Source organism: Nicotiana tomentosiformis, chromosome 6, assembly GCF_000390325.3.
Source record: "Nicotiana tomentosiformis chromosome 6, ASM39032v3, whole genome shotgun sequence".
NCBI classification, from domain to species: domain Eukaryota; kingdom Viridiplantae; phylum Streptophyta; class Magnoliopsida; order Solanales; family Solanaceae; genus Nicotiana; species Nicotiana tomentosiformis.
This window is the reverse complement of record NC_090817.1, coordinates 76,382,557-76,407,527: the sequence shown is the minus strand read 5'-3', so window position 1 is coordinate 76,407,527 and position 24,971 is coordinate 76,382,557. Positions and strand designations below refer to the sequence as shown.

The 24,971-nt window shown below is 35.8% G+C and overlaps 1 protein-coding gene across 2 annotated transcripts; it reads left to right on the top strand.

The window, feature by feature from the left end:
- Positions 1-13,994: 13,994 nt before the first annotated feature.
- LOC104090916 (uncharacterized) lies at positions 13,995-24,689 on the top strand. 2 transcript variants are annotated; one of them, XM_009596121.4, is made up of 16 exons: positions 13,995-14,163; positions 14,257-17,043; positions 17,132-17,260; positions 17,398-17,589; positions 17,682-17,734; positions 17,844-18,183; positions 18,352-18,421; positions 18,553-18,714; positions 20,798-20,911; positions 21,285-21,469; positions 21,579-21,794; positions 21,880-22,155; positions 22,343-22,490; positions 22,599-22,732; positions 23,602-23,688; positions 23,765-24,689. In XM_009596121.4, the coding sequence occupies exons 2-16, from the start codon at positions 14,311-14,313 to the stop codon at positions 23,849-23,851; spliced, it is 4,926 nt and encodes a 1,641-aa protein (XP_009594416.1). In that variant the 5' UTR covers positions 13,995-14,163; positions 14,257-14,310; the 3' UTR covers positions 23,852-24,689. The 2 variants fall into 2 exon arrangements, with proteins under 2 accessions (XP_009594416.1, XP_070033593.1); XM_070177492.1 differs by having other exon boundaries at positions 13,995-17,043.
- The last annotated feature ends 282 nt before the right edge of the window (positions 24,690-24,971 follow it).

The following is a 24,971-nucleotide window of genomic DNA, read 5'->3' as shown; positions in this document are numbered from 1 at the left end:
TTGTATCGTATGGATCATGCCAAAAAGAAAGAAGGGATAGCCTTAACATACCTGGACCGATTCTCTTGACAATATCTCTAACACACATCTTTTGCGATGAACACGTAATGACTGATCGAATTAGGAAAAAATTCATATGATATTCTTGAGAAAGATTGCACTGTACTCCCTTATAATCGCAAAAATCCCTTGCTATAACAATACGTAGTATAATTTCGTATGAAGATTTCTTGGCTGTAGATCCGTTACATTTGTAGATGTAGATACCTCCATTTTGGTGAATTTAATCATAATTTTGGATGGCTTTTCTTGCTGAAGCAAATCACGTTTTCCGTTCCATATATTTGTGAATTTGAGACTTTAATGGTTTAGCCAAGATTCCTTCTAACTTTGATTTGGGAGATTCATTAATGTTGCTGGAGTCCTTTTGATGCATAAATTCATGCATCCAACTTCTATCATTGAAAAATGTATTTGTTTACAATAGTTGGTCCAACAACATCCATGTTTGATTTATTTTGTGCCACCACCTTCTTTAGGCTTGATTAGTTGGCAATTTGTTGCCACACTTACATACCCCCATGTGTATAATTTTCCCCTTATAATTATCCAAAAATTTTCACTTAAATACTTATCCATAAATTTAATAATTAACTAATTACCCACATAATTAAGAATTATCTCAAATTACTTAAAATATAACTTATTTTTAACACACCTTATACACCTTACTATCATGGTCATGTAGTACCTTGTATGGCACTAGTCCATAATTACCGGGTATTATAGCTCGGACCGTATTTTATCCCAAAATGTCAAACTTTGACAAAATTTATTTTCTTCGATTTGCTTACCCTCTCATCTTCACGAATTTACTCGTTACTTGTTTGAAATAGCATAATGCTTATAATCTCAAAATAATTCCATTCCCGAACTTAAGTCGATTAACTTACGATGAAACTTTAACATACAAAAATGCGGGACGTAATATCTTATTTCGGAGCTTCCATCAATTTACTTATGGCGTACTTTCACGTACAAAAATATGGGGTATAATATAAAGGCTCCGTAGACAGGTTGTGGGTGGTGTTTGATGTTGGGAGTTGAACTAGAAATGCGGGTATTTGGCAATCATGTTTTTTATTATATCTATAAATTTGTAATAATTTGGAAGTTATAAATGAAGCTGCTAATGGAAATGAAATGGGAGTTGTTAATGAAAGCCTTTTCAATGTTTGATTAATGGAGTACACCTCCTCTTTATTCATGGATGAATTTGGGTAGAAGAAAATCTAACAGGCTTGCTCAGCCGGGTTCACTCGGTTGAGCGTCGGTCACTCTCTCCGAGTTCGGGGTATGACACAAGAGGTGGTGGAGAGATTATACATTGACCAGACCAGTTGGATCACCTGCATTGACCTGGGAGACGTTTTCACGACTATTTCTAGAGAAATTCCTCCCTATCACAATGAGAGAGGATTATCGCAGGAAATTTGAGCGTCTACAGCAAGGCAGTATGACTGTTACTTAGTATGAGTCCCGTTTTGTGGATTTAGCCCATCATGCTCTCTTTTTACTACCTACTGAGGGAGAGAGAGTGAGGAGGTTTATTGAGGGACGCGCTCACCCTATCAGGCTTCAGATGGCCAAGGAGACCAGAAGTGAGATTTCCTTTCAGGCGGCTGCTAATGTTAGGAGAGAGGGTAGAGGTCTGATAAGAGGCCTCGTCAGTTGGTTTCAGTAGTACCTCGTCTGGAGGAAGGGGTAATTTTGGTATGGGTCATCCTCCTAGACCGTTTCATTTAGCACTTCAGGCATCTCCTGGTGCTTCAGGGAGTCACGGTCCTATTATGCCTTACTCTGGGCAGCCAGCATTTAGTGCACATTCAACTCCTATCAGTGCACCACCACTACAGAGTCACTACAGCGGTTATCCAGCCCATTCGGGTCAGCTTCAGCAGCCACGACATCAGGATGGGTGTTATGAGTGTGGGAACATTGGTCACATCATGGGGTATTGACCTAGGTTGTTAAGTAGCGGATCTCGACAGGATTTTCGTGCAATCATACCGGCACCGATTGCTTCACCACCTGCTCAACCAGCTAGAGGTAGAGGTCAGGCTATTAGAGGTAGAGGTCAGACCGTTAGAGGTGGAGGCCAGCCAGTTAGAGGCCGTCCCAAAGACACAGTTCAGAGTGGTAGGGCCTAGCCCCAATTTTATGCTTTTCCAGCTAGGCCTGAGGCCGAGTCATCCGATGTCGTGATCACAGGTACTATTCCAGTTTGCCATAGAGATGCTTCAGTTCTATTTGATCCAGGATCTACTTATTCCTATGTGTCCTCCTATTTTGCTTCATATCTGGTTTTGCCTCATGATTCTCTAAGTGCTTCTGTGTGTGTATCTACACCAGTGGGAGACTCTGTTGTAGTAGACCATGTCCATAATTTGTGTGTGGTTACTATTGGTAGTCTTGAGACTAGTGTGGATCTTCTACTTCTTGATATGGTAGATTTTGATGTCATCTTGGGTATAGATTGGTTGTCACCTTATCATGCTATATTGGATTGTCATGCCAAGACGGTGATACTAGCCATGCCGTGGTTACCTCAGTTAGAGTGGAAAGGAACTCCTGGTCATTCTACCAGCAGGGTTATTTCTTATATAAAGGCTCGGTGTATGGTCGAGAAAGGGTGTCTAGCCTATTTGGCTTATATTCGCGATCCCAGTGCGGATGTTCCTTCTCTGGATTCAGTACCAGTTGTTCTTGAATTTCCAGAAGTATTTCCTGCAAATTTGTCGTGGATTCCACCTGACATAGATATTAACTTCTGTATTGATTTAGCTCCGGGCACTCAGTCCATTTCTATCCCACCATACCGTATGACCCTGCCAGAGTTGAAAGAATTGAATGAGCAGACGGTGCGGCACGGTGATGCCAAATAGGTTGTTGTGGGGGAAGATGGAGTTCTGCGAATGTAGGGTCCTATTTTTGTGCCTAATGTGGATGGGATTCGTGAATTAATTCTGGAGGAGGCCCACAGTTCCAGGTATTCTATTCATCCAGGTGCCGCCAAAATGTATCAAGATTTTCGGCAACATTATTGGTGGAGGAGAGTGAAGAAGGATATAGTTATATATGTAGCTCGGTGTCTAAATTGTCAGCAAGTCAAGTACGAGCATCAGAGACCTGGTGGTTTGCTTCAGAAGTTAGAAATTCCTGAGTGGAAGTGGGAGCATATCACTATGGATTTTGTTGTTGGGCTCCCACGGACTCAGATAAAATTTGACGCAGTTTGGGTTATCGTGGACAGGTTGACCAAGTCAGCACCTTTCATTCCAGTGAAGTTACCTATTCTTCAGAGCGGTTAGCTGAAATATACATTCGTGAGATTATCTACCTTCACGGTGTGCCCGTGTTTATTATTTTAGATCGAGGTACACTGTTTACCTCACACTTCTGGAGGGTTGTACAACATGAGTTAGGCACGCGGGTTGAGTTGAGTACATCATTTCATCCACAGACAGACGGACAGTCAGAGCGCACCATTCAGATATTGGAAGTTATGTTTTGCGCTTGTGTTATAGACTTTAGAGGTTCTTGGGATCAGTTCTTGCCACTTGCAGAGTTTGCTTATAATAATAGCTACCAGTCGAGCATTTATATGGATCCATATGAGGCATTATATGGAAGGCAATGTCGATCGCTAGTTGGCTGGTTTGAACCGGGAGAGGATCGGTTGTTGGGTACCGATTTGGTATTAGATACCTTGGATAAGGTCAAGGTTATTCAGGATCGACTTCGCACAGCTCAGTCTAGGAAAAATAGCTATGCCGACCGTAAAGTTTGTGATATTGCATTCATGGTTGGAGAAAGATTATTGCTCCGGGTTTCACCTATGAAAGGTGTGATGAGGTTCGAAACGAAGGGCAATTTGAGCCCTAGGTATATAGGACCCTTCAAAATTCTTAAAAGGGTGGGTGAAGTAGCCTACATGCTTACACTACCACTAGTTTATCAGCAGTTCATCCGGTGTTCCATGTGTCTATGCTCCGAAAATATCATGGCGATCCATCCCATGTACTAGATTTCAGCTCAGTCCAATTGGACAAAGATTTGACTTATGAAGAGGAACCGGTAGCTATTCTAGCCCCGGCAGGTCCGACAGTTGAGGTCTAACATTTATCCTTCAGTTTAGGTACAATGGAGAGATTAGCTGGTAAAAGTATCTACCTGGGAGTCCGAGTGAGACATGCGGAGTAAATATCCACACCTTTTCACCAGCTCAGGTTCTTTTTCTAATTCCATTCGAGGACGAACGTTTGTTTTAGAGGTGGAGAATGTGATAACCCAAAAGGTCATCTTTAAATTTAATAATTATTTTTGTGTTCTAAGATCTTGAAAAGCACTATTCATCATTCATCGACTTGCGTGCACAGTCCGTATAATTTTTCGGAAAGTTTTTATATGAAAAATTGATTAAAATGTTAAAAAGAGCCTTAAAACTCAACTGAGTTGACTTTGGTCAATATTTTGAGTAAACGGATTCAGATCAGTGTTTTGACAGTTTCGGTAGGTCTGTATCGTGATTTGGAACTTGGGCGTATGCTCGTAATTTAATTTGGAGGTCCCTAACTTGAATTATCGCCAGTTGGCGAAAACTAGAAGCCTAAAGGCTTAAAGATTTCAAAATTTGACCACAAATTGACTTTTATTGATATCGAGGTTGAATTCGAGTTCTAAAATTTTTTATTGGTCCGTTATGTTATTTATGACTTGTGTGCAAAATTTGAGGTCAATCGGACTTGATTTGATAGGTTCCGACGTCATTTGTAGAAATTGGAAGTTTCACAGTTCAGTAGGCTTGAATCTATGCGTGATTCGTGTTTTTAGTGTTGTTTGATGTAATTTGAGGTTTTGACTAAGTTCGTATAATATTTTAGACTTGGTGGTGTATTTGGTTGAGGTCCCGAGGGGCCACGGGTGAGTTTCAAATGGTTAACGGGTTGAATTTTGGACTTGGAACTCTGCTGGAATTTTTCTGATGCACTGTCTCGTTTCCTTCTTCGCGTTCGCGATAGAGGTCTCGCGTTCGCGAAGAGGAACTGGAGGCAAGCGAAATTTACTCTTCGCGTTCGTGAAGAGGGGACCGCGTTCGCGATGGGGTAGAGGGCAGTGTTCATCGCGAACGCATGGGAGCGTTCGCGTTCGCGTAGAAGGGCGAGGCCTGGCCGGGCACCGGGCGATAAGGCTTCGCGTTCGTGTAGGGTAGACCGCGTTCGCGAAGGCCAAGTTTGGCAAGGCATCGCGTTCGCGAAGAAGAAATCTGGGGCAGCACAAAATGTACTTCGCGAACGAGAGGGTGCTATTGCGTTCGCGAAGAAGAAATTCCTGGACAACAGAACTTAAGTTCTGGAAATGGGATTTCGTCCCATTTTTTATTATTCAAGATTTTGAGCTCGGGTAAGGCGATTTTTGGGTGATTTTCACTGAAAAACATTAGGGTAAGTGTTCCTTATCCTATATTGATTATATTTCATGATTCCATACTCATTTACATCATAAATCCGTGAATTTATGGAAGAAAAATTAGATTTTTATAAAATCTTCCAAAAATATAAAATGAAGATTTGAAAGCCAATCTGATGTCGGAATTCGATAATTTTTATATGGTTGAACTCGTATCGGAACGGGTGTTCGAATTTTGTGAGTTTTTTCGGGATTCGAGACGTGGGGCCCACTGTCGATTGTTTAGAAGAATTTCAGATTTTAATTCGGAAAATTAGTAAATTCATATGGAATTAATTCTTGCTATTGTATTGAGTATATTGAATTATTTATGACTAGATTTGAGGATTTCGGACACGAATTCACGAGGCAAAGGTTTATTGGATTCTTGAATTTGGTTGCAAAGCGAGGTAAGTGTCGTGGTTAACCTTGACTTGAGGGAATAGAACCCTTGAATTATTTGCTATGTGAATTTCATGTGTAACGATGTATAGGCAAGGTGACGAGTGCCTATACTTTGTCAAAATAATTGTTTGCTTAATTATTTAAACATCTTAAATTATTTTAAGACACGAATTAATTGTTATAATAATTATTTCTCTATCATTCCTTGTCAAATATTAATTCTTGAATTCCTGCAATAATTGTCACATGCTTATTTGATTTATGTGTCTTAATTGCTACTTAACATTTAGCATATTAAATATTAGACTGCCTATTTTCTCCCTGATTTCCACAATTAATTGCTACTTATCATTATTTATTTCATAAATAAATTATAATTATTATATGCTTTGATGCTTAATAGTTTCTCATTGAACGTGGTATTTATTGAAGTATTTTTATTACATTTAAGAGTTGTTAAAATATATGGAGGGATCGGGTTGCACGCCGCAATGGAAATAAAAATAAATATATTGGGGGATCGGGTTGCACCACGCAACAGAGTTATTTAAAGTTTATATTGGGGGATCGGGTTGCACGCCGCAACAGATTTATTTAAAGTTCATATTGTTAGAGCGGGTTACACGCCACAACGGAAATTGATTGAAATAATAATTGATTATGATTGCCCAGTTGACTTCAACTGTTAAAACGAGTTACCTGATTTATTTATATTATTGTTATTATTATTATTATTATTGCGTACATGTTAATGTAAGTGACCTGCCTTAGCATCGTCACTACTTCGTCGAGGTTAGGCTCGGTACTTACCAGTACATGAGGTTGGTTGTACCGATACTACACTCTGCACTTCTTGTGTAGATTTCGAAGTTGGTCCCAGCGGCGTACTGTAGATTTATCCGGATACAGCTACCAGTGGAGACTTGAGGTATAACTATACAGCGTTCGCAGTTCTGAAGTCCCCTTCTATCTTATCTCAGCTGTGTATTATATTTCAAACAGCTTGAATTTATTTCAGACCTTTATTTGTATCATTCTAGAAGCTCGTGCACTTGTAACTCCAGTTCTGGGATGGTATTTAGATATCGCGATTATTATGAAATATTCACTTTATTTCAGACTTTATTTCCGCATTTGTTTTCTTGTTATTAATTAATTTAAAATTTTGTAAAAAATGGCTAATTATATTCTAACGTTGGTTTGCCTAGCAAGTAAAATGTTAGGCGCCATCACAGTCACGAAGGTGAGAATTTCGGGTCGTGACAACGCCTAAGTCCAAAATCACCATACGGAGCTACTAGAATCATCAAAACACCATTCCGGAGTCGTCTACACAAAAGTCAAACTCCGGTCAACTCTTACCGTTTAAGCTCCTAAAGTAAGAATCGTCCTTCCAAATTACTCCCGAATCATCCGAAAATCGAACTCGGCCACACACGCATGTCATAATACATGATATGAAGCTGCTCGAGGTCTTAAGCCACCGAACGTGACGTTAATTCTAAAAACGACCGGTCGGGTCGTTACAAATTTAGATTAAATTGCTAAGAAAAAAAATTGCAAATTGAATAATACTACTCGACTAGAAAAACGAGAAAACGTATTGTAAGAATTAGAACCGCACATGTCGCAACCTCATCAAATACATGAAACTTAGATTGGTTGGCATATAAGTACATGGAGAAAAATATATCCAAAAAAGAATCAATTTCATATTTGTCGATATAACTTAATCTGTACAGAAGTTTTTAGTATTTCCTATGTGGATTTTTTTTTGTTATAATCATATTTAACAATCTCAATTTTATTTTCTTAAATGGGAAAGGCAAAAGCATCACGTATAAAAATCTTACCAGATTGTTGCATTTGTGTATTGTTTGGACCACGCGGTAAAACACGAGAAAGCGAAGACATAGGGAGATGAAGAAGTTTAGAAATAAATAAAAGAGAACAAACTTTTCACTTTTTAGTAAAACATATATTCAAGTTGTCATCACCTTGTCGAGACCTATACTATTTTTTAGATTAATTGTACAAGTTAGAAAAATTGAGTAAGAACAAGGCAATATCTCATCGTTGCCTTCATTTTGGTATTGATGTTATTGACACTATAAGTATGTTGCAAGACTAGGAATTTGGGTTATAAATTGCTTTAGCTTATAGTATAATCTTTGTGGTCGGTATGTGAATTTTCAAATATTAATCCACTCTAGTGTTGTTTATCCTTTTTTTAATCTAATGAATCTGAAGAGACACTATATGACTATAATATTATTTATAAGAAACAGATTGTAAAGCAAATACTGAAAGTGAACCCAAAGAATAATGCAAGTACGACATTGGTTGTATTTCTTGCCTTTGAGCATACCCAATCTTTAAGTGAGTGAAATTTCAATTAACTACATTACTAGTTTAAAAAAATGACCTGACTAAAGACAAATGAGAAAATCTTATTAAGAATTAAAAGAATATAGATTTTGACTTTCTCAAGTAGATGGATTTGGACTGATTCGCATAAGAATTAGAGGACAGCAAGAAAAAAAAATCAAAGAAAAGGCTAAATTGATATCGTGTGCCATCATAAAAAAATTGTAAACACAAGAAACTTAACATGTCTTTAAAACACAAAGCCTTTGAGAGTTTTAATATTTACTAGTTTTAAAATACGTGTGTTGCACATAAACCTTATCTCAATAGATATAATGCTTTTATGAAAATTATATAAATATTATATTAAAAATTATATTTGAATATAAAAAATAATGAGTATTAATACAAAATAACTAAATCAATAAAAACAAAATAACAATAGAAGTCCTCTATCATCCATTATTATATTCATCTTAAAAAGTTTTCTAGGTTTATAATTTTATCTTTTCAATTTCACATGTTATCATATTTCCTTTACAGTAAAAAAAGTCATGTACACTATCAACAATACGTCTTCGTTCTACAGAAATATATTAAATTAATAATTGGGTGTATTGGACTAAATTTGTTGTTACTAACATAATTTATATAAGTAATTCTCAAAATTACTGAGAAATCTAATAAATAAATAATTGTGTGTGTTATACTAATTATTTGTATTCACATAATTTATATAAGTAATTACCAAACTTACGATGATTAAGAAAAGAATAAATATAAGTAAAATCTCACAAAATTTTAATTCCTAATATTAGGACTTCTTGCATATTTTAAATATGTATGATTTAATAGAAATTTTAACCAGTTATACATACTAAAGAAGTCATAAAAATTGTTCGATGCACAATTTGTGGAATTACCTTATTGTGATGTGATTATTTTGTGGTATCTCCCATTAAACTTATCATAAATTGTACTTCCCGTCATTCCATAAGAATCTCAAAATTGTTATCTAACGCTCCCACCAAATCGATGGTCAAATCTTATTTTATCAAGACTTTAGAAATGCAATATATTGATATATTGTTGGGACATCTGTGGTCAGGCCCACCTTGCAGTAAATAAATCAAAACACATGAACTAAGACACAGAGAAGCCTATATAACCTTTATATAATTGCAAATATATTTTCCATTTGAATTTTTGAATTATGAATAAGCTTCATAATTCTTACCATAAAATACGTGGCACATAATTTATACATAATTTTTTTTTAATTCTCATGTAAAATATATGCATAAATCAAACTTTTGATAATTTGGTCTTACAAATGGTTATGATGCGATAAAGAGTGGTTATGCACCATTCTAGATCACAACATGATTTTTTTCAAATGTTATTTTAAACATGACAAATTTTGTTTAGTGTTATTAGGCAATATAACAACCAATAAGAAAAAGGATTCATAGAAGTAAAATCTTATTCAATTTTAAATTCCAATATTAGGAGTTCATACATCATTCAAAAAAGATATATTTAATAATTAGAATGTTAGGTTGATAACTTACTAAACTTTTCAAACCCAAGCTAATATTAATTTTACTTGAACCGGAAGATTTCAAAGCTTTATAACATACTTTTAGAACAGAATAAAATGGAATTTAACTATTTCCATAAGACTAAACTGAAAAAATAATGATAAATAATAATAAAAAATAATAAAGAATTTGAAAATTTCAAAAAAACATGGGGAAAAAAATTGAAAGAGGATTAGTAATTTGAAATAATGAACTAAATATACTGAATGTCAAGCGACAACAGATTTAAAATTTAAAGAAATTCAAAGGATAATTGGTGTCGCTATATTGCTATGGTTTAGCGGATTCAAAGATAAATAAATAAGTTAGTACTCTGTAACTTAGCACTTGCTAATGATCTCTTCCAAAATACTATGCTATATGCAAGTCTTTCCTTCCTGCAAATCTCAAATATTCAACCATTAAAAAATTAAGTGTTAAATTAAAATTTAATCCCTTCATTCATCAAATTGTATCTTATTAGAATATGATGTCGCCCCAAATTTAACAAACAAACCATTCCATACCATCAGTAGCATTATTTTCCGGACTCATCGACACATAATTGTATAGCAGTTTGTTGTTACTGGATCTTGCAGCTTGATGAGTTCGATTTCAATAGCTTTTTAAACTTTAGTTCCTTTATGAAGAACGATAATCTTAGTTAGGTAGTAGTTGATTTTATTCAATAAAATTTATAGTTGAATTCTAATATTAATAGATGTCCATCGAAGGAAGATCATTAATTGGATAACTTCAATACAAAGTTTTCCTTATTTTTAGACAGAATTTTATTTGATCTTGTAGGTGTCCAGCGAAGGAACAAATAATTGAATACAAAGTTTTCCTTATTTTTAGACATAATTTTAGTTGATCTCAAAATTCTTAATATTATAAAATAATTAAATTATAATTTTGTCTAGTATAAAAGTTATTTTTTAAGGGTAAAAAAGGCGAACGATATTTCGCTAAAGGTTTTCGTGCTTTTAATATAATATAGATATAGATATAGATATGTGAAAAATTTTCATAGTAATGTAAGTTATCTAACGACCCGTGTTCTTAAATTGAAAAGACAAAAGCATCATATTTCGATTTTTTTAGCAATCATTGCAAATCTATATAATTGGGACAATGAGCCAAAACATGAAAAGTGAAATGAAGAGTGATGAAAAAGTTTTAGACAAAGACAAAAGAAAACATACTATTTCACCTTTTTAGCAAGCAAATGCAACTTGTGATCATCTTTTGTTGCCCTTTTATTGAAAATTTGTACAATTTTTTATATATTTCGTGCTATGTTATCTCTCATAAATATATCCTACTAAAAGTAATATAAAAACTACTCATAATATTTACTGGTACGAATGCTTCAATTCATAGAAACGAATTAAATTTAGATGAAAAATAATAATCTTTCTTATACCTCTCAAACTTGAATTACTTCTCTTTAATTTCTATATTTTCATGATAATCTTACGAAAATATTCAAAATAAGCCCAAGCTTACCAATCTCTAGCCATTAATCATAGACTTATCAAAACTAGTCAAGTGCATACAAAAATTAAAATCCCATATAAATAAGGATTCTTTCTCGTCAAGAATCACATGCAAATATCTCCTTCTATATTTTTAAGCGTGATCAGCAACATTAGATGCAAGATGAAAAGGAAATTTTATGAATAAGGTAGCAAATAAGGTGATAAAACACACAAAAAAAATACATGATTCCAAAAACCTAAGCAAAAAGGAACATTTTTAATGGGTATTCAATCTTAATTTTAACCTATCCCGACAACACCATTTAAAAGAAAGCAAAGAATTAATTTTTTTTGCTACAAATAGTTAATTGGCTAGTATTAATAATATTTTATGAATTGACTAATTTTTGTATAAATTTACTTATGGGCTGACATAACATATAGTTTCTCTATTTTCATTACGTATGTTCTTAAAATGACATATGAAAATAAAGTGTTAAACAATTTTTGTCTATTTATATCACATGACTTTAGCTGAAGGGTAATACGTTTGTTATCCTTTTCGAATGACAAAATTATACTTCAAGATTTATTGTTGGGTGCTCACTGTACTCTAAAAAAGAAAAAATAAATCAAGCTACTTTTATGCAAAAGAAAAATGAAGCAAGAAGTATCAATATTTTCTTAGTATTAGTAGTATTTCTGTTTTAAAAGCTCACCTAAGTGATGATGAATTTTAGGCAAGTGGCTATATTACTGGATGAGTAAGTTCATATTAAGGGGAATTATGCTAATCTAGCAAGGTACTTTTTGTGAACTCAACTAGCCTTATGCACCAGTTCCGAAGGATACATAGAGTATTTTTGTTAGATCAGTTTTCTTTTCAATAATGATTAGTAATGATGTTCGAATTAATTAGGGTAAATATTAACTAATTTACTTGATAATTGCTATATCTCTTAATTATCATTATCCAACGATATTTACACAAATAGAAATAATTCATCTGGTATGTCTTTGTTGGAGTTTCAATCTTAGTTTCCAAACAGTCATTTTAATTTTTCAACAACAAAGTCACTCTCTTGGGAAATTTTAGTTCAACTTTTATAAGTCAACCGTGCAAATCGTTTTGAATTATCACATAAGTTAAAGTTAAATTATAAAATAATTATCTAGAATTAATATTTATTAATTAAGTAAAATAAATTAAACTGCTATAATTACTTAAACTGCATTATCCATCTATATCTATCTATAATCTATCATATATATATATATATATATATATATATATATATATATATATATATATAAAATATAATATATTAAAAACACGAAGACCCTTAACGAAATGTCGTTCCCCCTTTTCACCCTTTAAAATCGATTTTACATTGGACACAATTATAATTTAATTTACTTTCTTAATATTTGGGACTTTGAAATCTATTAAATTTTGTTTATTAAATTGTTCCATATTTGAACTATAATCCAAAGTAGTTTTCTAATATTTAGAACTTTAAAATTAACTAAAATTTCTCCTACTAAATCCTTCCTTATTGGACTTATGTAAGAATTAAAAAATCCTAATATTATTTACCTTGGCATTCTGTTATCGGTTAACTAGCCAAACATTGGAAAAATTTCTCAAGATTAGCTCTATTTTAGTACACCAATAATTATTAGAGTTCACAAATTCTATTTTCCTTTTGTTTAGATGGTTTCATTTTAGCAATAATAATATTATGCTCAAGGACAAATTAGTTTGTTCATAGATAAAAAATGAATTTACTTTTACAAACATTAAGTAAATTTTTTAACATTGAAATTGGTTAAAAAAAACCAAAAATATGATAATGAATGAAGTAACAAATCCTCATTTTATTTTACAATTAGAAGTATGAAATTACAATAGATATATTGAGCTTCTTTTTTATCCTTAAAAAATAGATTTCACATTGATAGAATTGTACTTAAATATTTCCTAATATTTTAAACTTTAAAATCAACTAAAAATTTGTATATTAATTCTATATTATTTGAACTATGTAATAGGTCCTAATATTTAAAATTTTATAATCAATTAAGATTTTACTTTATATTCTCTCAATAAACGATCTTTCACAACACTGTGGTTCCTCTTGCATGTGCCTGCTTTACTCATATAGAGTTGAGAACAAAAATGTTCTTATAAGTTAGTTAAATATCGTATATGAGATTTAATTTTTTTCTTTAATCTATTTTTTTTACAGCTCAAATATATATTTTTAATAATATTTATATAATTTTAAAATAAAAATTATACTCATTAATTAGGTACGCGCGTAATGATTGTGTGAGACTAGTTAGTATAAAAATTATATACCTATTTTTACACATAGCTTCAATTTTTCTTAAAACTTCTCCTGCTCCTTCTTTAAACCAGTTGCATTGCATTTCCATAAAGTGAAAAATCATTGGCATAAAGGTAATAAAATCTTTAAAGAAATTACATCACGAGAAAGAAAAAGAATGATAGGAGTAGTAATTATAACTACTCCAAATAAGCTGTCCTAAAAATTGCCACCTTAATTAATCTCCATTTTTTCTCCTCATCCCACTGTTACTATAGTCCATTTGTCTATATCTTCCCAAACCTACCCACCCCGCATATCTTCATTCTTCCCCCAATACCTTTGGTAGGTGTGTATTACATAGATTTAGAGAGAGAGAGAGAGAGAGAGAGAGAGGGAGAGTGACACTGTTTACTTACCTATACATACATATTATATTTATATATAATATAGAACACACTCTTCACCGCCGATCGATTGTGCTTTTCACCGGTAAGTTTCTCTATTGCTGTCTGTAGAACATATTACACATATATAATCTGTGTAATTGGAGGATTTTATATGTATATTATTGTACGTATTTAGGGGCATGAAATAAGGTATATGCCTTCGGTTAATTCGCCCTAGGAGAGATCTTCTATGGGGCACAAGAAGCGAACCGTCGCTCCTCGCTCCAAACCCTCAATTTCACCGGCGGCGGTTCCGTCTGTCTCCGACGATGGGTCGCCGCCGTCGGCGCTTGATGCTGAGCAAAAGCTAGTTTTAATAAATCCTTCAATTTCGAACGGATCGTTGAGTAAAAACGATGCCGTAGTGGTATTTGATTGTGAGAACAACGGTTCATCGTCGTCGGCCGCTTCTTATGCTTCGATTAAGCTTGAATGCGAGCGTGCCCTAACGTCCCTGAGACGCGGGAACCATACAAAAGCCCTAAGATTGATGAAGGACTTGTCCACTAAGCATGAAAGTTCGCCTTATTCGGCCTTGATTCACCGTGTCCAGGGCACAGTTTGTGTGAAGATTGCCTCTATTATTGATGATCCTAATGCGAAGCAGAGGCATTTGAGGAATGCGATTGAGAGTGCTAGGAGAGCAGTGTCGCTGTCTCCGTACTCGATTGAGTTTGCGCATTTCTATGCTAATTTGTTGTATGAAGCAGCGAATGACGGGAAGGAGTACGAGGAAGTCGTGCAGGAGTGTGAAAGAGCAATGGCAATTGAAAACCCCATTGATCCTGCGAAAGAGAGCTTACAGGAGGAGAGTCAACAGAAGATATCCCCTGCTGAAGCTCGAATATCTCATATACGCGGTGAGCTTCAAAATTTGATTCAGAAGTCAAATTTTGCTTCCATTTCTTCTTGGATGAAGAATATAGGAACTGGGGAGGAGAAATTCAGGCTAATTCCAATTAGGAGGGTCTCTGAGGACCCAATGGAATTGAGGTTGGTTCAGGCTAGAAGGCCTAATGAAATTAAGAAGGCAACTAAGACACCTGAAGAGAGGAGGAAGGAGATTGAGGTTCGGGTAGCTGCCGCTAGGCTGTTACAGCAGAAGTCAGGAACTGTCAAATCACAGAATGAGGAATATACTGGTTTGGACTCAACAGCAGGATCTGGGCAGAGAGCAGGTGAGAGGAGGAAGAGTGGAAATGCAAGGAAGACTGCTTCTTCCACGGAGAGAAGGAATTTGGTGCAATCATATTGGAATTCCATGAGTTTGGATGTGAAGAAAGAATTGTTTAGTATTAGAATTTCAGATCTTAAGGCACATTTTAGTTCATCTAAGGATCGTTTGGCTATTGAAGTGCTATCTGAGTCTCTTGCATTTGCCAAGACAAATAAAACTTGGAAGTTCTGGACATGTTGCCGCTGCAGTGAAAAATTTGCAAACTCGGAATCACACATTCATCATGTTGTGCATGATCACATGGGTGCTCTGCTGCCTAAAATGCAGTCAGTTTTGCCTCAAAGTGTGGAGAATGAGTGGGCTGAGATGCTTCTGAACTGCTCTTGGAAACCATTAGATGTTAATGCAGCAGTGGAAATACTTGATAAACAATCAAGATCTCAGGGCCATGGTTTTCTTGATGAGTCCTATGAAAGAGATGACGGGGAGGGGTCAAAGGATGACTTTTTGGAGGCTTTCTGCCATGAAGACGAGTGGGACACATCAGCTAGAAAGAAGAAATTAGGGGATAGACCCAACAGAGATATGGTTGAGAGCAGAAAAAATGATAAGATCTCAGACATTGACTTTATGGATTGTGATGGAGATGGTGGTCCGAAGATTCATTTACTTCCTGAAGGCTTGCCGCTGTCTGATGACCCTGAGCGGGTAAAGCTTCTTGAAAGAATCCATGCTGTGTTTGAGACTCTTATTAAAAATAAATATCTTGCTTCAAGTCACCTCAGCAAGGTTATGCATTTTGCAGTGGAAGAGCTTCAGGGTCTTGCTTTTGGCTCTAAGCTTCTTAACTACAATATTGATCAGAGTCCTCTGTGCATATGCTTTTTGGGTCCAGAAGAACTGAAAAAAATACTAAAATACTTGCAAGAACTTTCTCATTCTTGCGGCTTAGGGAGATATCCTGAGGGCTTAGGGAGATATCCTGAGAGAACTGGTTTTGACGAAACAAGCAATGGTTGTCATGGATTTGACGATCTAGAGAAAATAGTTTTCAGTGAGGATGACACATGTTTGTTGTTTGATAAGCAGTTCCTGCAACACAATCTTTCTCCCAGCTCGTGTCCTAATGCAGTTTCTAATGATAGACCTGCAGCAATTTTGTCTGGTAATCAGTACCAAAATGGAGTTTTAATTGATTCAGATGCATTACTGTCCTGGTTATTCACTGGTCCATCAAGTGTGGAAGCACTGGCATCATGGACACGTGCAAGAGAAGAGAAAGCTCAACAGGGTATGGAAATTCTTAGATTGCTTGAGAAGGAGTATTACGACCTACAGGGTTTGTGTGAGAGAAAATCTGAGCACCTAAGTTACGAGGAAGCACTACAGGCAGTAGAAGATCTTTGCTTAGAAGAGGGTAAAAAAAGAGAACATGAAGTAGAATTTGTCCGGCAAAGCTATGATTCTGTCTTGCGGAAGCGACGAGAGGAGCTCATAGAAAGTGACAGCGAAGTTACGATTATCAGTAGGTTTGAGTTGGATGCTATATCAAATGTTCTGAAGGAAGCAGAATCTCTCAATGTAAATCAATTCGGATTTGAGGAAACTTACGGTGGTGGAACATCTCAATTTTGTGACTTGGAGTCTGGCGAAGAGGATGACTGGAGACTGAAAGACTATCTTCATCAGGTGGACTCTAGCGTGGAAGTTGCAATACAGAGACAGAAGGAACATGTTTCCATTGAGGTTGGTGCATCAGTTACCGTCTAGTGTTCCTTTTTCAATTTTCTGTGTTGCTTTCTTGCCTTTTGAATTTAAAATTTCATGGATGCAGTTGAGCAAAATTGATGCTCGAATCATGCGGATGGTTACCGGGATGCAACAGTTGGAAGTGAAGCTTGAGCCTGCATCTGCCCAAGATTACCGGCAGATTTTAGTGCCTCTATTGAAGTCATTTATGCGGGTATCTACTGTTTTGAAGCACCTATGTTGCTCTTAGGATCATTTACTGCTGTTTGCCTTCCTATCCTCTTGTCGTTTAGCCTTTGTCTTTCTTATTCTGAATTCTGATTAGGATGATTGTTTTTTCTCATTTTTTAGGCACACTTGGAGGACCTGGCTGAGAAGGATGCAACTGAGAAGTCTGATGCTGCAAGGGATGCTTTTCTGGCTGAACTTGCTCGTGATTCTGAGAAGAGTTCAAGTGGGGGAAATGAGAAGTCTAAACATGCCCATGAAAAGACGAAGGACAAGAAAAAAAACAAAGAGTATCGAAGAGCAAAGGATTCAAAGGTTTGAGCTGTGGGTCAAACTTTTGTATCTGAAGCAGTTGTTTATGTATAATGCTGGGAGGAGGTATAACATGTTTCCTCTTTCTTGTGCAGCCTAACAGTGGTAACGAATCACATGTGCTTCACCATGAGATTGTGGAAGATGCGTATGTCTCTTTCTAAAGACCTATTTCTCCATTGACATACACTCTAGTTATGCTTCTGAGCAAACCCTCTACAACCTTTAACACTTTTCACTGGTATGTTTTGGTGCAGCTCATTTGCTGCTCCTGATGGCGATGATCAAGAGAGTGAAATTCCTCAAACTGGTAATTCCTTAAATCTACAGGAGGAGGAGTACAGACGTATGATTGAGCTTGAAGCCGAGGAAAGGAAGCTTGAAGAGACTTTAGAGTATCAAAGAAGAATTGAGAATGAGGCTAAGCTGAAGCATCTGGCCGAGCAACATAAGAAATCTGCAAGAACAATTCAAGAGAATATGGGTGCAGCTATTAATCTTGAAACTTGCCCTTATCAAAAAATGTATCCTGACACTTACTTGAATTGTTGTGATATTGATCAGAAAATCAATGAGCAATTGAAGAGTAGCGAGAAGGTTAACACTCTGATTCTAGGCTTTCTTCTGTTAGAACCTTTGACAATCTGATTTCTCATGCTGTTAAAACTAAGGCCTTGAAATGTCTTGATGTTACACCTCGACGATGCTGCTAATATTATTTATCCCTATGAAACTGATTGTAACATATGACTTTCCTTGATGCAGAACAATGTACTTCCAAACAGTTTAGAAGGTCCTTCAAAGAACTTTCCAGAAGTAATGGCGCAAAGAGATGGTATGGCTCTTGACTAGTGACTGGAATAATTTATACTTCCAAAATAATCTGTACCGCAAGGTTCCAGAGTTAGGATGATGTCATCTGAACATGCTATCATTTTTTCTCTTATTCTGGATTGTCAAACAAAGAGAGTCCAGAGGATGGTGTATTGATATCTGATAAACGATCTGCAAGAAAAGGCAGGCGCCAGAAAGGTTCGACTAAATTTAGTGAGGGGAAGTATCAATCTGGTTCTTCTGAAAGGGAAAATACTGCAGTTAGTGAATCAAGAGCTCTGGATTCTTCACATGGTGAGTATGTTTTTAGCTGCTTCTTGTTTCTGTATGGTGACTTCTCTTTTGCTTCTCCAACTTGAATGGGTGGTTGATGCTTTTGCAGTTTTCTGCTAGTCGCTGTATTTTTACCTGTAAAGGAAAGTTCGTAGTGTCAGAATCACAGATTTCCTGGTTGTTAAAAAAAGCTGGTAGTCTCAGAAAGCATTTATTGTTGTAAAATAGGAATTATGCACTTTAAAAGTCTCAGTGCACCTCTTTTTCCTTGCATTCGTTCTTTGGTTCCTTTTTACCTATAATAAAAGTGGAACATTTTGTGGTCGAATCTTTGCCAAGTTTTGTTGTTAGAGAAGGGCTGAGCAATGCCTGGCACTATATGTATATCCCTATTTACCAAAAAAATATAATCCATGTCTTGGTGCATTCAGTCTGTTGGCAGTTTCTCTGGAAATTTTTGGGTTTCATCCTCCACGCTTGCTTGAGTTTAGTCTTTGCTTTAGCATCCAGAAACTGCTAGAAACAGAGGACAGGCATGTGCAGAGGGCAGCAATACTTGATTTTTTTAAATTTCTCTGGCTTTTATTTGTGTAGGTTTGTCGCGGGCTTGTTGGTCTTCTACCTTTTAACATGCTTTAGTAGTTACTTCAGAGTTTAGGGAAAGCTTCTAGTATGTGTATAAAAATGATGATCTTTTTGGATTCAGTTAGAATTCTAGTAGTCCTTATTGACTCCTGTTTTCCAGAAAATATCCAGTAATCTAAACGTACTTATTGTGGCCCTTGAGTGACAGTTTGCCAAATGAAAATGAACAGTTGCATGCTGACGGGGTTCGAATCAATGAAGACTTAGCTCAAGATAGGGCACAATGGAAGAAAAAGATCCATATAGGTGATACTTACTAGTTGAGAATAGGTCTTATACTTGTAAAGAAATTCTACTACTATTATTATTGTTATTACTATTATAGTGTGTGTGTGTGTGTGTGTGTGTATATATATATATATATATATTAACTTCTTTTTTACTTTCACTTTTATTTTATTTTGGTATGATGGTGATATAAGATAAGCTGAAAGAAAGAAGTGAGGCTTCATATAGCCGGCCCCATTGGGACTGAGGCGTAATAGTTGTTGTTGCTGCATGTTAAAGGGGAATTCATACATGGTCGATGACTTTAACGTATGCCAGAGTGACTGCATTCAGGAAGTGTCTGTTTTATAGTTTAAATTCCTTCTTGCTTTTTTTTTAATCACCCGGTGTTTAGTTGATTGCTAAATGCGCAAATGAATGTGAGCTCAATGGCAGTGCCTATTACTTTGGAAAAAGCTTCGGGATTGTTGAAGAATGATATTCTCGTGATAACTCCGCCTGTGTCGTAGTTAGTGTCTTCTCTATAACACAGCCGGTCCCAAGCCCGGAGAAAGGAGGAGGGTCGTTTTGTTGACCCATTGACTTGAAACACAAGTAGTTTTTAAAAAAAAATATTGAAACAGAGAGTTCATTGTTCAGTTCATCAAAGATAGATTGGCTTGGTTTTATGACGGCTTCTAGGATTGGTACTTTATTGGTCGATTCACACTTATAAGCTCTCTTTTAAAGTTGGACCACATACAGTAATTGGATATTTGCAACAAACAAATCAACGTCCAAGCTATTACTGTTGGTATCAGAAACAGTGATTGGTCAACCCCGTCATCTCTTCCATTTCTTCATTGTTTCAAACTTTAGAGGAGTAAGTCATCTTGGTTACAGATGAATGATATTGTAATTGTGGCATTACTTAATCATATACTCAAGTTGGCATGTTATGCTGTTGCTAAACTGTGAGAACAAATTTAGTACCAGCTCTATGATCCTTTTGCAAAAAAAAATCTTTGGAGTCGCTTTTATAAAAGAAAAACATTTGGAGTTATTTGGGCGAAGTTGAGATCCTATCCCCTTTACTGCCCTCCTCTATAGAAATTAGAAGAAAAAGAGCCAAGCTGGTGGGTGGCAATATGTGCTGTGCCAATATTTTTCCTTTAAATTTCAACTACAAAACTGTTCTATGCTCTGCTCTGTTGAAGTGAACTAAATTCACTACCATTTAATTTCGATCTAGAAAAGAATGGTACCAGAGATAGTGGAACAAAGACATTGAGACAGCTACATGTGGAGGAGGATGATGAAGAAAGGTTCCAAGCTGACCTTAAGAGAGCTGTACGCCAAAGTCTTGGTATGTCTATTATCTTTCTTCTCCGATAACAAGCTCCCCAAGATAGTTTTAATTTTTATTAATTTAGGCTGTCTCTATTTTGTTTTATTAGTAGTCTAGGATGTCCCGTATCTGTATCAAATTCACTGCTTAAGCTTGATGATTAGAAGGACTACTTATCTACCCTTTGTTTCTCCTATCTTCTCTCAAATTGAGACCCTCTCAAATGGTTATGAATTCTGAAGGAAACTGAAAGTGACATACTAGTTTGAGTCTTGAGAAGTGGTGGTGGCGGCTTCTGTTTTTCCATTTGTCTTGAAGAGTTAACTGCTTTATATTTTCCCTCTTCTGAGTGTTCAAGTGACTTCTCCCTCGCTCTCTCTTTTTATGTCAGACGCATTCCATGCACATCAGAAATTACCCTTGAAGGCAAGTTCAGGGGCACAGAGGATGTTCTCTGAAACCGGGGATATGGGTAATGAAATAAGCGTTGGGAATGTCAATGAGATGGATGTATATGGCACTGGGCTAAAGAATGAAGTTGGAGAATACAATTGCTTTCTAAATGTCATTATACAGGTTAGCGTTTAAAAGTGCCTAGTCTTTTGGTTTATAATAAAAAATTTAACTTTGTTTATCGTGTTTCAAAATTTCTTGAATATCAAGTGTCTTCTTTTCCTCGTTTTAGTCATTGTGGCATCTAAGACAATTTCGAGATGAATTTTTGAGAAGAACATCATCAGAGCATGATCATGTTGGTGACCCATGTGTGGTATGTGCTTTATACGACATATTTACTGCTCTGAGCATGGCTTCTACTGAGATGCGAAGAGAGGCTGTTGCTCCTACTACTTTGAGAATTGCCCTCAGCAACCTTTATCCCGATAGTAATTTCTTCCAGGAGGTAAATATGAAACTCTGTTGAGCACCCTCATACATTTCTAGGAGACAGCTTCTTTGAATTCAATTAACAAAATATTGACTTACAGGCTCAAATGAATGATGCTTCTGAAGTACTGGGTGTGATATTTGACTGCCTACATCGGTCATTTATATCAACCTCAGGTCTTTCGGATACTGAATCTGCAGATAGCAGCTGTATGGGCTCTTGGGATTGCTCGAGTAGTGCTTGTATTGTGCATTCTCTTTTCGGAATGGATATTTTTGAGCGGATGAACTGCTACAATTGTGGATTGGAGTCCAGACATCTGAAGTACACATCGTTCTTTCATAATATTAATGCCAGCGCTCTCCGAACAATGAAGGCATGTTCTTTGAGGCAATTTTGTGATGGCACGTTAGTTTCCGTTCAGAAAATTAATCTTTTGAAGTTCAGCAAGACATTGTTTGGATAATGCACAGTTTGCTTTACTGTTATTGTGGGTGGGTGGGGGGGGGGGGGTCCAATTTGCTTTCTCAACAGTTTATCAAGTTTTTTGTTCTTTCTTTCAGGTTATGTGTCCAGAAAGCTCGTTTGATGAGCTTCTGAATCTTGTTGAGATGAACCATCAGTTGGCTTGCGATCCCGAGGTTGGTGGATGTGAAAAGCTTAACTATATTCATCACATTCTCTCTGCTCCGCCACATGTTTTCACAACGGGTAACTATATTTTCTGCCCCCATCCTCCATTTTGGTTGCCATGGGTGATGGACGAATCTTCGGAGAATCATATTTGTTTCTCATGTTATTTGTTTCCCCCCCATGCAGTTTTAGGTTGGCAGAATACTTGTGAGAGTGTAGATGACATAAAAGCAACGTTATCAGCTTTATCTACTGAAGTGGACATTGGCGTCCTTTATCGTGGTCTTGATCCGAAAAACAAGCATTACTTAGTTTCTGTGGTAAATGTTTGGTATTCTTTTGTCTGCTGTTCTTTTCCTTCTATGTATTTCTAGGGGCATGAAAGTATTTAAATTTCTCTGTACTAGCTCGAAACAAAATATAATCAAGTCACTGGAACTCAATATTCAAGTCCATCCATATTTCAGATACTCAATTTCCTGCTCCTATTTTGATAACTCTCACATGTTTCTTGTAAATGTTATATTGTAGTTTCAGCTCGTTTACTTGGTTCATAAAACCATTTCAATTGTTTGTTACTTTTATTTTTACCATTTCAACTAATTGATGAGTACTTTCTGTCATCTTTCATGAAGAGAAATACTTTTGTGATTGTATCTTTTTTGTACATAAAGCCTTATTTTCATGAATGATGAGTAAAAGTGACTATTTGATCAGGCCGAGTTCATTTTATTCCATTTTTCGGTATTATCTTGTTTGTTTCAAGAACATTGTCTATATTGTTCTCCAGTCTATCTCAAATATAAAGCTTCTGTTTTGGTTTGGGTATTATCTTGTTTGTTTCAAGAACATTGTCTATATGGTTCTCCAGTCTGAACTTGGGCCAGTTACAGATCTCAAATATAAAGGTTTTTCTTGGGGGTCTCCTATGCAGATATTTTCTGTACTAATCCTAATATGCATATGCTTGAGCTTTATGTTTCTTTGCTTATCTTCATCTGCATATGCTTAAGCTAAGGTATATCTTTCATGTTGCTGAGTATAAGAATTACTTTGTTGTACGAAAAAAGTAGAGTAGGAATACTTACTATGTGAGGTACTTTTGGATATTGAACCATCTTCTGTTATTTAATTCTGGTGTGGGATGTGTCTAAAGATGGATGATCTTATCGCTTGATATTTATTTCAGGTTTGCTACTATGGACAGCATTATCACTGCTTTGCTTACAGTCGTGATCGTGGACAGTGGATCATGTATGACGACAAAACCGTGAAGGTAATATTCAGTTTCTTCCCATTTTTCCTTCTTATTTTTTAATAAGATTCTGTTATTATGGATATTTTATGTACAGGTAATTGGTGGCTGGGATGATGTTCTAGTTATGTGTGAAAGAGGGCATTTGCAACCGCAGGTCCTTTTTTTCGAAGCTGTAAACTAGTCCAGCTCAGCAAATGGTACCTCTCCAATAGTCTAAAGATGATCTGGATTTTCGCTGGTTTCTTTGAAGCTGTAATCTATTTCAGCTTAGAAAATATACCTCCATATACTGCAATGAAGATGTGCCATTGGGCTTCTCCGTTCAATCGTCGAAGGCAAGATGATACTTGTGCACTAATGTTATTCAATTGACCTGCAAAGTTACAAAATCATGTGAGAAACTGTACTATACTGTCAGAAGTTTGTCTGGATGATGAGAAAGTAAAGCAATTGGCCTGCTACCAAGGAAAACTTCTTCGAATTTGTGTATTACGATGGAATTTTTCAGAGGATAGGAAAGATAAGTGTAAGTTTTGGTGCTCTTGATACCTGGTAGCATTGGAAGAGTCAAGTTTTTGCAGCATCCGGAAATTTTGGAATCCTTACAATAAGGTGGCGTGGTTGAAGAGAGAAGTACTAGCCACCAGTTACCTGGTCATGAGGAACGTATAGATGTTTGATTTTGCGTTGGCAACATAACCTGGTATTGCCAGATATTGCTTCTGTACACAGGAAATTCTAGGTAATGATCATATATCTTCCTTTTTCAATGTAAGCAAGTCTGTATAGATTGGTCTTTGGTCTTTAGTCTTTAAGTGATGCAGCCAATAGTAAGTCTTCCTTCATTTATTTTGTTTTTCCCTCTTTGAGGAAAAAAGAATTTTGGGTGCCCAGATTGTTATGGGAACTTTGTATTACGGATGTCTACGATAATTTAATGAAAGGGAAGACACTATATTTGTTCATCAAGCAAAAAAGTACCTCAGTAATTCAAACTTTCCCGTTTGACTTTTTTAAAATTCCAGCTTGAGCTTCTGGCTTTTCTTTTTGCTGATCATGGTAGATTAATAGCCTGTTTGCCCAAGTTTCTTCGAGGCTAAAAGTACTTTTTTCTTTATATTTTTAAAAAGTATTTTTTTTTCCAAAGTTGAAGTGTTTGACTAATAGCCTGTTTGGCAAGCTTCTAAAATCAGCTTATTTTGAGAAGTGTTTTCTCAAAAGCGTTTTCTTAAAAGTATTTTTGGTGAGAAACAATTTGTGTTTGACTAATTAATTTGAAAAGCACTTATGAGAAATGATTA